This window comes from Mus caroli, chromosome 2, assembly GCF_900094665.2.
Source record: "Mus caroli chromosome 2, CAROLI_EIJ_v1.1, whole genome shotgun sequence".
In the NCBI taxonomy this organism is placed as follows: Eukaryota; Metazoa; Chordata; class Mammalia; order Rodentia; family Muridae; genus Mus; species Mus caroli.
The window spans coordinates 44,888,664-44,903,022 of record NC_034571.1 but is presented as its reverse complement, the minus strand read 5'-3'; the positions used below and the strand labels follow the sequence as shown (position 1 = coordinate 44,903,022).

The 14,359-nt window shown below is 36.8% G+C and overlaps 1 protein-coding gene across 3 annotated transcripts in view; it reads right to left on the bottom strand.

Annotated features, from left to right (window-relative positions):
- Epc2 (enhancer of polycomb homolog 2) overlaps positions 1–14,359 on the bottom strand; it is a 93,155-nt gene that overhangs the window by 20,333 nt on the left and 58,463 nt on the right. For 2 of the 3 annotated variants that reach the window (XM_029471759.1, XM_029471768.1), the window contains exons 4-7: positions 10,894–10,983; positions 8,198–8,404; positions 1,762–1,910; positions 616–748 (exon numbers count right to left, since the gene is read on the bottom strand). In XM_029471759.1, coding sequence (XP_029327619.1) covers positions 616–748; positions 1,762–1,910; positions 8,198–8,404; positions 10,894–10,983 — 579 coding nt within the window. The remainder of the gene's footprint in view (positions 1–615; positions 749–1,761; positions 1,911–8,197; positions 8,405–10,893; positions 10,984–14,359) is intronic. The other variant, XM_021186102.2, reaches the window with a different exon arrangement.

Sequence of the window (14,359 nt, the reverse complement as noted above, 5' to 3'; positions counted from 1 at the left end):
TTCTTCCTTAGTGTTTAAAACTGAACCCATGAACAATATCACTATACATTTTTCAAAGATGAATTTTCCACAAACACCCCAAGTCATGTATAATGTCTGTCTAGATGTTTCATATCAATGCTTATTTAAATCTAAACTTCTTAAAATTAAAGGTTCTATACATTTTTGTATACCCAAATTAAGTAATATTTGAATACAGCAAATAGGTACTAAAGAAATACAAATCTTAAGCTAAAAATACAATGTTTACCAAGGCTAGCTCTTTCACTTGGAATACACTATTATCCAGAAAGTAGAGGACTTTCTAATGCCAATCAAGGTACGGAACTGGCAAATACTGGTTCTGGCAATGACCCTGTTTTCTAGAGAAGCAGGCAGCACATTAAAAACAATCCACTTTGGTAGACATGAACTCAAACTGTGAATCTAACACTTAATACTTATGATCTAGAAGTCACAGAGGTAGAGTTCTCAAAGGACTAATGGGTTTATATGTATATAAAAACACCCATCAAAGTGGTGGCATTAAAAAAAAAGTGCTATTTATTTTCTTCCTTTACTGCCATATTACAAGATTAATACAACCACTCATGATGCTCTCCAAAGAATATTTACCTTAGGTTTACATTCTTGAACTTTGTGATGATTTCCATTATGAAGGGTTGCTGGACTGGCATATAACTCTTTTTCTGATCTATTAACTTTCACTTCATTAAGGATTTCACCCCCATAGTCTCCCAAATGATATCTTCAAAAGACAAAAAAGTATAAGAAAAGAAAGCAGTTTAGTAATAAAGAAAAATATATTCACAACAATGACATTTTAAGTAACTGAGTCAGCAAAGTAGAGTTCTCAGTTCTGGGGGATGGGAAGGGGTGAGACAGGGCCTCAAGGGTCCAGCCAGGTAGCATCACAGTAGACTCAACTCCTGATCCTCCTGCTGAACATGTAACACCAAGCCTAGCTTTAGAATATCAGATTACTGTTACGAGAAATGCTACAAAAACAAAGCAGTTCATATTTGAGGTCCAGTTAAAAACACAATAAACAAGAAACTTTAACAACGCCTAAGGTATACAATACATAAATTAATCACATAATGTGTTTTATCAAGCACCAGGAATGTTGCTTTGAATGGTTATTTCAGCAATAACACAAAATTCCCTAAAACCTAACAGAACTTTAGTCTATTTAATTATGCAGGAAAATACTTGATAGATAATTCTGAAGAGTGTAAACAGGATATTTTGCTTTCCAACCATTCATTTCCTTTAGTATTCAAGAAAAAGTAAGAGACAAATAGGCAAGATAATCCTTCGGTTTCATTAAGAAAAGTCCAACGATTCTGCCAATATCTAAAACAATCAATTCTCTATACCAGTGTTTCTCAATGTATGGGGTGTAATCCTTTGGTTCATATCATATATCTTACCTATGAACTATTTACATCATGATTCATAACAGTAGCAAAATTACAGTTATAAAGTACCAATGAAATACTTTTATGGTCTGGGGTCACCACAGCCATGAGCAGCTGTGTTAAAGGATAGTAAGCGGCATTAGGAAAGCTGAGAACCACTGCTCTCTATCAAAATACCCCCACTTCAATGCAATTCAAATCCATAACAATCTAATTTTAAAAACCACTAGTAACTACCAATCTTAAAGAAGTAGGAACGAAATTCTTCTAGACAAGCAATATCCACTGTCACAAAACCTGGCTAGCCCAGCCTCGTAGTATGAAAGAACAGCAATGTTACCTTTTTTCCACAACTTCCAGTGTTAAGTGCAATAATTCCCGTTTGGTTTTTTCTCTTCTCTTAATCATTTCCAAAATTGTTATGGCTCTGCTGAACTCCCGCCTCAGCTTCAGCATCTTTTCATAAGAAGCTTCATCATTCTTACGGTTCTTTAGAAATAATGACAATTTTAGAGAATAATGAAATTATCTTTTATTTAACACGATCTGACAAAATCTCAATTATCCTATACGTTTTAAATTAGAAACACAAAAAATATGCAAATAGCAACTCCATAAGAACTCATCTGTGTATCTATGAAAATTTAAGTAGAAGCAAATGTTTAGGGGGGAAAATGCTGATAACTATTGGCACAGAAAGAATAATTTCAATGTGAAAAAAAGAAAAAAAATCCACCTAAACCTAGTATATAAAAATTATAAAGTCCTTCTATTACAGTAATGTGTTACCCAATGATTAAAAAATATGGGGATCCATCCCATAAACAACCACCAAACGCAGACACTATTGCATATGCCAGCAAGATTTTGCTGACAGGACCCTGATATAGCTGTCTCTTGTAAGGCTATGTTGGGCCTAGCAAATACAGAAGTGGATGCTCACAGTCAGCTATTGGATGGATCACAGGGCCCCCAATGGAGGAGCTAGAGAAAGTACCACAGGAGCTGAAGGTGTCTGCAACCCTATAGGTGGAACAACAATATGAACTAACCAGTACCCCCAGAGCTCCTGTCTCTAGCTGCATATGTAGCAGAAGATGGTCAAGTTGGCCATCATTGGGAGGAGAGGCCATTGGTCTTGTGAAGGCTCTATGCCCCAGTACAGAGGAACACCAAGGCCAGGAAGCGGGAGTGGGTGGGTTGGGGAGCAGGGCGGGGGGAGGGTATAAGGGACTTTTGAGATACCATTTGAATTGTAAATGAAGAAAATATCTAATAAAAAAATAGTTCTACCAAGATCAAGGTACCTAAAAAATAGCTCAAATGAGTGTCTAAATATATATCCATCCAAGTCTGTAAGTGGGAGCTACAAAGTTTAAACATAATCAAGACTGAACTTCACCTCTAGTGACTCAGAAGGCTGAAAACAGTATATTGAGCACCTCAAGAAATGAGATTCTCGCACCCTCACAGAGGCAGGGGGGAGAGGATGGGGTGGGAGCTTGTGGAGGGGAAACCTGGAAGAGGGACATTTGAAATGTAAATAAATAAAATAACCAATTAAAAAATCTAAAAAAAAAAAGGAAAGACTGCCTCATTGCAGATGATGAAAGAGATCTAGCAAAAACTCTAGGCTTCAGAATACTGTTAACTTCTTACTTGTAAAAATAAAACATGGGGGGGGGGGCTTTGGGGGACTTTTGGGATAGCATTCGAAATGTAAATGAAGAAAATACCTAATTAAAAAAAAATCACTTCAACTAAGAATTGGCTTCATTGTAATAAGTAGCATTCACGAGAATATAAAATCACCAATGATGTACATAAGTCAAATGCCCCAAGGTGGTCTCATTTAAACATAGACCTCTAATACTAGTCAATTTTCACAAAAACTTCTACTTAAACAATCTTTTCATTCTTGAGTTAACAACTGAATATAGAATTAAAGAACCTAAAAAATGTCAAAGATCTCATAAATACAAGATTATAAATGAAAATAAAAACAAAAAATTAAAACCCTGAGTTTTACATTTTCTTTTTTTTTTAAAGATTTATTTATTTATTATTATATGTAAGTACACTGTAGCTGTCTTCAGACACACCAGAAGAGGGCGTCAGATCTCATTACGGATGGTTGTGAGCCACCCACCATGTGGTTGCTGGGATTTGAACTCTGGACCTTCGGAAGAGCAGTCGGGTGCTCTTACCCACTGAGCCATCTCACCAGCCCCACATTTTCTTTTTATATATACTTTCTAGCACTTGGAAAATAATCATCTATGAAAATAGTGTAAACCATATTCCTTTATAGTACTACATATGGAGTATTTTAAAATGCTGTTTGTCTGATTTAACCAAAACAAAATTCACTTTATCCCCTATCCCTGGCTAGTGCTCTGACAAAAGTGAAATATAGAGCACAGCATTAAGCAGTTCTGGGGAGCAAATGGGCAACAATACTTGTAAGTGACAATAACATTATCAAGAGCAAACAAGTGCCTGCTATACTGCTAATGTTATATATGATTTCTGGACATGTGAGCAGGTGCGCAAACACACACACACACACACACACACACACACACACACGAGGCACTAAAATCAAAAGATGAACATTCCTATGAGGCCATATTTACCTATCAGTGAAATGACATTCTCATGTCCACCAGAAACTCTAAAGATTCCATTAAATTCCTAACCTTTTTCTTTCTCCGCTGTGTCTAAAACATTATTTTTTATTTTATAATTATTATAGACTATTTTTATGATTATTATAAAACAGTAATTATTAATGTGTCTTCAAAACATTATTTAAAAACAATTTCTGACATACAAAAACAACACAAATGCTTTCCGTGGATGTTTGACCAGATCTCCAAAGGTTTCAAGTTTAGTTTATTTCTAATTATGTATATAAATGTTCATAATATTGGCAATATTTTCAGAACTTGAGATGAACATATGTCCCTAAATATTCTAATCTGCTTTTATAAAAACAATTATGTTTTCATATACTCAAAGCAAGCACAAAGATCAAATTCTAGAAAATAAGACCAATGAAATATTAGTAAAATAGAATTTTTATTTTCAAAATTAATTTTACAAATCTGATTCAAGATTAAAAATTGTTTCTAGTTGTCATGTTTCTAATATCCCATTTTTAAAAAAAGTTCTGTTTTTTTTGTGGTCATCATGATTTTATGACCTTTTTTAAAATGTAGAATCTTTATTTTTGTAGTGTATTCTTCAACTGAGTGTACTGATGCTTTTGGACGATTAAACTCAGGTTATGTGTTTTGGTACCATTACTACAGAAATGACACTGAGTCCGCCTCACATCCTGTCAAGCATTAGATAACACAACTTGTCCTATTATGCTGACTACTCAGGATGCTAACTGTTGGGTTTACCTACTAATATATTAAATTAACCTGTAATGATGTAGAATTATATATTTAGTTTGTCATTAAAATTCCTCATAAGTTTAATGTCAATGATTCTTTTACTTGAAATCATTATTAGTATTATAGCTGCCAATTGGTAAAGTTTAAACTCTGTTTCTATTGATATTTTAAAGTTTGACATTTAACTAAAAAGAAGTAATGAATGAATAAAGAAAACACACACACACACACACGGTAGACATTTTCAGCTATAAAAATGAGATTATATTTTACAAAACAGATAAAATTTTAGATCATTAAACAAAACAAGCTAAGACTCAGACAAATACATACTTTTTGTGTGTGCAGAGATGTGTATATTTATGGTCTTGAAAACAGAAAGGGGATAAATAGATCTTGGAAAGGGGTATAAATATATGAAATACAGGGTATAAAGTTCTATTTTTTGTGATCTCCATGACTTTGTGACTTTCATTTTTTTAATGGACAATAGTCACTTTTGTAGTGTATTTTTCCACCTGAGTTTCACTGACGTGTTTCCATGATCAAATTCAGGCTACAGGTTTTAGTCCAACTACACAGAAATGATCCGGACTAAAGGAAGATGTAAGAAGACCAGCATGTGGAGAAGAGGTCTGGGGACAGAGGACAGTACAGACACATGTGAAACCTGAAATCTTTTACCTGCGTCCAATCTCAACCTTAATCTCCCTTTTACATAAGTATGGGATCGTGGGCTAGTCTATGAGTTATGATTTATTATTCTCATTGTTTAATGCTTAAACATTCCCACCTAACTTCAGGTTGGCTCCTGTGCAGTACTACGGGTCCAACATTCTTATTTTCTTGAACAGCAGAATCCTTTTCCAGGTTTATCTTTATTTATATCAACATTAAAAATTGGAAGTCTATGCTGACACTACTTCTATCTTTTCCAATGGCCTTATTTTCCGGTTTCTAACTGTTCACCCCTTTCTTATAACGACCTCTCTGCTCTAGGCCAACTTCTGTTTCCTTTAAAACACTTTTTAATTCTTGTTTTATCTTAATTATATTGTGTGTGCAGGTATGTGTACAAGCGTACAGGTGTCTACAGAAGTTAGAGGTACTGAGTTACCCTGGAGCTGAAGTTACAGGTACTTGTGAGCTGTGAACCAAACTTGGGTCTTCTTTAAGAGCAGCAAGTCCTCTTAACTGCTCCATCCCTCCAGCCTCATAGGGTTAACTCTTTCCTTCTAATTGTAGTCATATTATACTTCTGTGCCTACCATCAAATCCCTAGGGAAATGATTTTTAACTCGTGTCATTTCGAGTAATTGCATATCTTTTCATAATGTAAGATGATTCACAGGTGACTGATGTGCATAGGCAGAACTGAGAACCTGGGAGTTTCCCTTCCCACCTAATTACTTTTTTTGAGCCAAACAGAGGAAGACAGATGGCACAAGCAATAAATAAGACTGTATCTATGTAATTAGCATATTAAATACACATGCTGATTAGGATTTTTAACTAGTGCATTTAGATAAGATCATCTGGTATACAAATGTCCTAAAGTACTTATTAATACCCAAATTAATTTTAGTTCAGTGAGTCATAGCTAAGTTCTAGATTGTCATGTAAACATTTCAGTAGTCCTTTTCTTTTCATAAGCAGTGCTTTTAAGTTTAATGATGCAAAAAAGGAAACAGGGCCTTGTTACCAGCAGCAGCATCCCTGCATGCTCCCTCCTGCCTACCTCCTCTTTACCTAGTATGCAGTACAACCCGAGGAACACTTTCCCACCTTCTAATTTTGAAACACAATAAACATTTGTTAATAGCACACAGTGCATGGCAGGGATAATCCATTTGGTCTACAATTGAGAAGAATAAAAAGCAAAGAGCACTGAAAAGGAAATGTAGTAGTACCCCGACTACAAGGAAAATGAAAGTAACATAGGAAAAGGTGAGAAGCACCTCTATGAGAAACTGCTATTGGTGATCAAGGAGCGGTGACACGCCTACTTTAAGAAACGTTACTAGTAGTTCTCACAATACAACGCTGCTAAAAAAGAATAAATTATATTTTTATATCTAGGATGTTACTTACATGCAAATCAATATCAATTTTCACATTTACTCACTAAAAGAAGAACAATACTTCTTTCCTTCCAGCAAAGATTATCAAGAGTCATGTCTGAATGTAATCCAATTGATGACACTGCTTTTTAAAGGCAGCTGGCAGTTCAGATTGCCAATGCCGACGACAAGTCTCTCTCTGCATCTCAACAGTCTTCATGCAGGTAAAGCTTAACTGTGCTCATAAACCCAGTGCATCTTAGTCTTTTCTAACTAAAATGTTATATCTTCGGAACCCCTACATCTCCTTAGTTAAGGCTGGAGTGCTAAACTGAGAACTAGGCCTGTGATAGTGAGTCATATATTTTTGGAAAATTTGTCCTCTGATGTTTAGGAAAATAATAAAGACTCATACAAAAACTTCCTAGTTATTAAGCAGTAGGAGATTTTTCCTAAAACACACAATGCCTGCATCTGCTATCCTTCACAGCTGTTATCCTAACAGCTGTCAGAGACAAGCTTTCAACATTAGGAGAAACTAGAATCCACAGAAGATGCTTTGTTCCAAATTATAATTCTCCAGTATTTATCTATGTGTTCCTAATTCCTTGTGATGTTAAGAGAATATGTTACCATGAGTAGTATTTCCTGTTTCTTATGAGAAATACAGGGTGGTGAATAACACCCTGAAACAATATTTTCATTTAATTTTATATCATTCATATCATTCCACAGTACAAAATTCTATTTCTCTTAAATTCTGCTTCACAGTTTTGAATTTCAGATGAAGACATATCTGTCAATTTGAAATCTGACACAACTAAAAAAAATGAGCCAATCAAACAAACAAACAAACAAACAAACCCACGCCACTGTTACTCTTGGGGATTGGTAGAACAACTTTTCCTTACTTCCTACCCCATAAACTTACAGGCAGCAAGACCTATTCTCATTTGCAGGAATTAGATTATTATTTCAAAACTCTTAAGCCTCCCATGAGGATAATTACTGTTCAAATTCCTAACTTTCCAAATAGAAGTGATTCATGAGCACATACCCAGCTTCGTGAGGAACTCAAACCCTCAAAGTTCTAAGCACAAGAGACTCTTCCTATTGCTCTAACTGGAAGTCTAAACTAACTGTGGTCAGACTGCTATGGCAGGCTACAAATACTGTCAGCATGTGCTCAAAAGATCAACGGAAGAGTAGGCTTTCAGCAGGTTAGGTCATCAGTGTCACTATGTTCAAATAATAAATGGCAGTAAACACTATCAAGCTACATACAGTCAGTTAAATTACAATAGGACATTACCTTCCGAGTCTGCATTTTCTCTGTCCTCCTCCGAAAGGCAACGTAAGGATCATTGTTGGTAGAGCCATCTCTTTTCTCTTGCTTAATCTGGGGGATGAGGGATGGCCCCCTGCAGTTCTTTCGTTTTCTCACCCAGTAGTCATATACAGCTTTAATAAGATAATCATCTTCATTTAGCAGCAGTTTTGCTTCTTGAAGTGTTACAAGCTAAATAGAAAGCACAAGATGTCACCAATGGAAACATCTGAGAAAGAGATCAGGATAAACTACAGCAATCGCAGAAAATGTGATCCACTGACATAATTACAATTAGATAGTGTGACAGCAGGTGAAGATGGAAGTCTATTCAACCTAACAAAAGTCTCTTAAACTGGGATGTTATCTTAAAAATTTGTATTTTGTCCAGGAGGCAGTAGTTCCACTACTTAAAATATCTGATAAGGAGCTAGGGAGATGGCTCAATTAGAAATGTGCTGGCCTTAAACATGAGGACCTGATGTCAGGCATTGACACCCACTTAAAAAAGGTATGGGGTGTGTGTGTGTGTGTGCCTGCAATCCCAGTGCAAGGAGGTGGTGACAAAGGACTCCTGCATATTGATGGCTGGCTCGTCCAGTTTAGTCAGCAAACTCCAGGTTCAGTGAGGAACTACAACTCAAAAGTAAGGTGGAGGGTTACTGAGAAAGCAGGTGCCAACCTCTGGAACACATGTATGTAAGCTCATGTGAGTTCCTGTGTGGACATAAATTTACAGAATAAATGTGATCACTGGATTTCCCAAGCCTATGGTACTGATGTCTAAGGTTAATTAATTGGTCTATTATAATTTGGCTGCCCTTTCCTATTGCTCCAACTGGAAGTCTAACCTAATTGTGCTAAATAAGGCAGGCTAAACAAATACTGTCAACACATGGTCCAAAGATCACAGAAGAGTAGGCTTTCAGGAGGTCACCAGCATCACTGTGTTCAAACAAGTAATGATAGTAAACACTGTCAAGCTACATCCAGTTAAACCATTACAACCTTGCTGTATTATTTCTGGTAGGTTTTCCAGCCTTGAAATTACTTGATCTTTTTCTAATTTAGAGTTCATTATAAATAACTGACAGCTCCATTTATACCCTGCTAAAAAGCTAGTTGAGTGATCCAATCTTTTCGAGGAGTAAGGCAATGCATATGATTAAGGACATTTTTATACATCTTATTTTCAGTTATATAAACATCTTACCTGCTGAATTCATAAAGGAGAAATAAGCCCGCTAATGCCTATGTCAGAGCTCTTATGGAAAACATCTGTCAGAGTTGACAGTATCTTGAACCAGTGTTTACAACAAGAATTTTCTAGCACTAAGCCAGCAGCCTGCATAGTGACTTTACTCTTATATATAATTCCTACAAGGAAAAGAATATACTGCTAATTCAGCCCATGTACTCTTGTCCACATGACAGTCAGCTGAGGATAAAAAAGGACTGGTATTTTTAAACATATTTTCTTAAAGCTATTTTTAAGACTATGCTTATTTAATGTGTATGCATGTATGTAAATGCTCCCATGTGGAGGCAGATGACAACCTTCATGAGTAGGTTCTTGCTGAGGGAGGGGGGTCTCTTGTTTCTGCTGCTGCACTGTCAACTGTAGGTTAACTAGCATGGGGGCTTTAAGGTGATTCTCCTATCTTTGCTAGCCATTCTATGATCTTACTGTAGGACTACAGACGTATGCTATTGCATCTGACTTTTTACACAAGTTCTGAGACCTAAATTCAGGCCATCAGGCTTGTTGTTGCCTTTACCTGCTAGGTATCTCCCTAACCCTCTAATGGAATCTTAAAATAGAAAGCTTCAAACTGTTAAAAACAATTCTGTTGAACAGTAATTTAGATCCCTAAGGTCTACAAGAGCAGGACTAGAACAAGAACTGATTGCCTACCTATATATCTATGTGTGCATGGGAGAGTAGCAGACCTACACTCAGGACCTAAGGCAGGTTAAGTGAGCACCCACCTAATGACCGACAGACACTATTAATCCAGAACAGACTCCCTGAAGCTCACAGATTCTAACTCATACTGACAGCATCACGGCATTTTTGGCAGCAACCACGTATTCCAGAGCCCAGAAGAACCAGTGCTCTGCTAAGTTGCATGTTGTTCACCTGTTTGGTCATTACACTGCTGATACTATTTTATAATCTTTGCTAATTAAATCAAGATCTTATTCTAATTCTAGAGTGGGGAGGAGAACAAGGGCTCTTTTCCAGTCAGCAGAGCGATGGTGAGATTCTTAACCCACACCACAATGTGAAAACATCCTATGCTCCTGCATGTGCTAGAAGACTAAATCGCCAGTTTACCTCTCTTTTTCTCATGCTCTTTGCTCCAGCTTCTAATTTCTTTTTACCTTTTAAAATATTTGACATTACAATAATTTAATATACAATTTATGGTTAAACATTCTGACATTTTAAAATTTCAATTATAGTTTCCAAACATCTATAAAATGACAACCCATTATACTTCTGTATTTGTCTGTTTGTTCATGCATGCAGGGATTGCTCTACTGTAGTCCTGGTTCACAGTTCTGCCTCGGCCTTCTCACTGCTGGGATTACAGCTAGGCAGGACAGTGCTGGGCCTTATCTACCACTCTGTACTAAGTTTTAAAAAAAACCTGTCACTCAACATGCATTTCACTTACTGAAAAGCAGTGGAAGCCAGTAGTGAACTGGTCTGAAAAGGTCTGTAGCAAATTTGTTACTTCTGAAACAGCTCTGGGCTCACTGGTTATCTGGGAATGACAGGCAGGGAGAAAACTCCTTACCAATGGGCTTCTCTTGAAGACGATTACAAGTTGTGTGGTACTAAGGACCATTTATTTTGCTGACAGACAAAACTCAAGGCCTTGCAATTTCAATATATGTTGAATAAACAAATAAATTATAAAATATTAAAGATTTTAAAAATATCAATTAAGCAAAAAGAAAGTATCAGCTCCATTAGTTTACAGATTGTGGAGAAAGAGCAAATAAACTAAGATAAATTCTCTGGCTAAACACACTGACAAAGTGGACACCAAGACAAATAACATTGAAAGGGAATGTGGGGACTCCCAGCCAGAGTACTGCTGTAGTCAGACACAGTGGAGCACGGAGGCGCTTCATCTGATGAAGTCTGCATCTGTGAGGGCAATTGCTTATAGGCCCTCTTTCTCTTACCTCTCTTCTTTCAAATCTAGTGGTTTCTAAATAACTAATCATTCACATTAAATTTAAAGTGTTAAATGATACCTTTTCATTTTCTGCTCTCTAAGAATGAATAACTGCATTCAGTTTAAAATTGACATAGTGTGTAGTGTCATGATTTTTATACAGATAACATGAGAAACATTTTTACTTATTAAATCACTTGTAATTTATAGTTCCACACAATTATAAAAAGCCAATGTAAGGAAAAATATCATCATTTAATTAAGTAGAAATATACACTGTAACACATAGAGTATTCTACATGTATTAAGTTGAGGAAAAAGCATTCTTTTTTCAGAGGCCTTCCAACTATGGTAATGAAGCTTTGAGAGAAGCCCAGTCTCAAAGACAGGGTCATCAAGAAAGCACTGTAACATCAGCCATGTACTATTTTTCAAAGGACATGTGTCCAAATTAAAAGAGTTCTATTTCAATTTGAAGCCTATTAATACCACAGCTAAATAACACAATACTTTCCTTCTTCATAAAGAACCAAAGCTAACCCATTAAAATTCATATCCCTTCCAGGTGGAGTGAGAAACACTTGGAACCTCAACAGCTGGGAGGTAGAGGCCTGGAGATTAGGAGCTTCAGGCAAGGCTGATCTACATGAGACCCTGACTCAAAGCAAGCAAACCAGAAATCAACTAGCCAAGCAAGCAAACACAAATTGTACTATTCCACTTATCTGCTGCTCATTTGAGTTAACTACTTAAGAAAAATCTTTGCAATCCATTCTTTCATTCAAAACTTTCACTACAGTTTCATTTAGGAACTGTTTTCTAGCCACACACTGATAAGATTGCTGATGTGCTGAAACCGCAGCAATGTCTAAGAAACACTCTGGTTTTCCAGCAACACAAAGCTAAAACAAATCTTTAAAACACTTTGAGTTGTAATGGAAAACATAAGCAAACACTAAATTTGAGAGAGTTGCTTTAAAAGTTACACTACTTGGGGGCTGGAGCAATGGCTCTGCAGTTAGCATGAGCTGCTCTGTTGAGAACCCTAGTTTGTTTCCCAGCACTGACATGTGGCTCACAACCCCCCCTAACTCCAGTTCCAGGTGATCCAACATCCTCTTTTTATCTCTGCAGGCACCTGGCATGGACATGGTTCGCAAACATGCAAGCATAAATAGTCTTGCTCATTCAATTTAAAAAATCTAGAAAAATTTTAAATTAGATTGTCTTTCATCGACTTAATAACATACACGTACTAAAACATATCACAGCATTCAGTGTGACTACTTAAAAGCTGTACAATTTGACAGCGGTAATGAAGACTAGAATACAAAATGGCCCTTTATCAATATTATTTCTCTTGAAAAAGAACTATTTAACTATCAGGATGCCCAGAAAGACCCCAAAGTTCTAGCTCCCCTTCTATTTCTAACCTCAGATTCTGGCAGGAACCTAGCACCAGAAAAATAGGATGGCTGACCCTGGCGAGGAGACAGAGCAGGGCAGAAGCGAGTGTGGCTGCTTTTTCACTAATTCACAAGTGGCTGTGGAGATGGTGGACGTGGAACAAGTGTGAAGTTTAGTGAAGAATCATCACAGTGGCATCTAGACTGCTGCTTACTAAAACCATGGTATTAGGAATGTAGACTTGGCCATTTAGGCAAAGGGACACAACAGTGAAGAGCTATAAGAAGGACAGGGCATTCGTTAGAGAAGCGGGGAGAGGTCAAGCACCTGGAGTCAGGTGGAAGACTAGCACTTTTTCCTCCTTCTTAAAAAAGGGGATTTTATGAATAAAATAGCTTCTAGGAGAATAGGAGTTCAGCTGAGAAACAATACAAATGGAAGAGGTAGAATGAAAGCACTAGTCCCCTTTAGGGTAGATTGGCTGTGGATGATTATGCGTACAGGAATGGTGTCCTTAAGAAAGAAAGGGAGAGCTGTAGAATTGACAAGGGGTCTGAAGATGATGACTGAAAATTCTGCTGCCCTGTCAGAGATGTTCTAGAGAAACACTGCCTGGAGCTCAGCAGGTGGACACAGCATTTGAGGACCAGCAAGAGGCTACTGGTAGCTTAGGTTATACAAGCGTAAGGGCTGAGGTCAGAACATCAAATGAGTATTAACACATGAGGAAAAGGGCAATGGAAAAAGAGGAAAAAGAACATCATCTAATGTGGGCAACATCACCCAACACAGGGAGACATGGGTTGAAAGAGGTTCTCAGGTGGCAATCTGGGCCAAGTAAGACCGTGGGAGTATCCAACTTAGTCGGTTATGAGTAAAAGCCTATGGGAAATGTAGGAAGCAGCAAGTTATTTCTTATCTTTTGAAATTTAAATTTTCAAAAGGGAGAGACAAGATGGTGATTTGATGAGAAAGATGAGATGAAAAGAAAGGATTCTCTTGGGAACAAAGACCCTTAGACACTTCTTTGAGGAGACAAAGACTTAAGAAATGTGATGAAAGATAAGTAAAACTGAAATACTGAAGAAGTATGTAGTTACACACACAAATCAGGAAGGATTGGAAATCTGCCTTTGTGAGAAGATAAAAGGAGGTATGTAAGTAGGAAGGGAGGAAAATTTCACAGTTTATGGGTGATGGGTGTCTGTTTTCCCCACATATTATTAGAATCACTCTGTTCAGGGCAGGGATGCTGGAAGGCAAAAAGTAGTCTTTTTATGGGAATGTGTGCTAGGTGAAAAGCAGTGTTAATAAATACATCATCTATGTGAAAAAAGAGAAGAGAAAACTTCTGTTTTAGAAAGTATTTTATTAAGGTATTTATATTGAAAGGAAAATCAGTGAAAGAGAGCGCAACTTATGGTAGCTTGTGGCAAACAAACAACTCAAAACCAAAAACCAAAGCAAAATAAATAAATAAATAAATAAAAAATCAAAGCCCTACAACAAAACACCAAAAACCATTTTCACTTAGAAAAGACTGCAAATG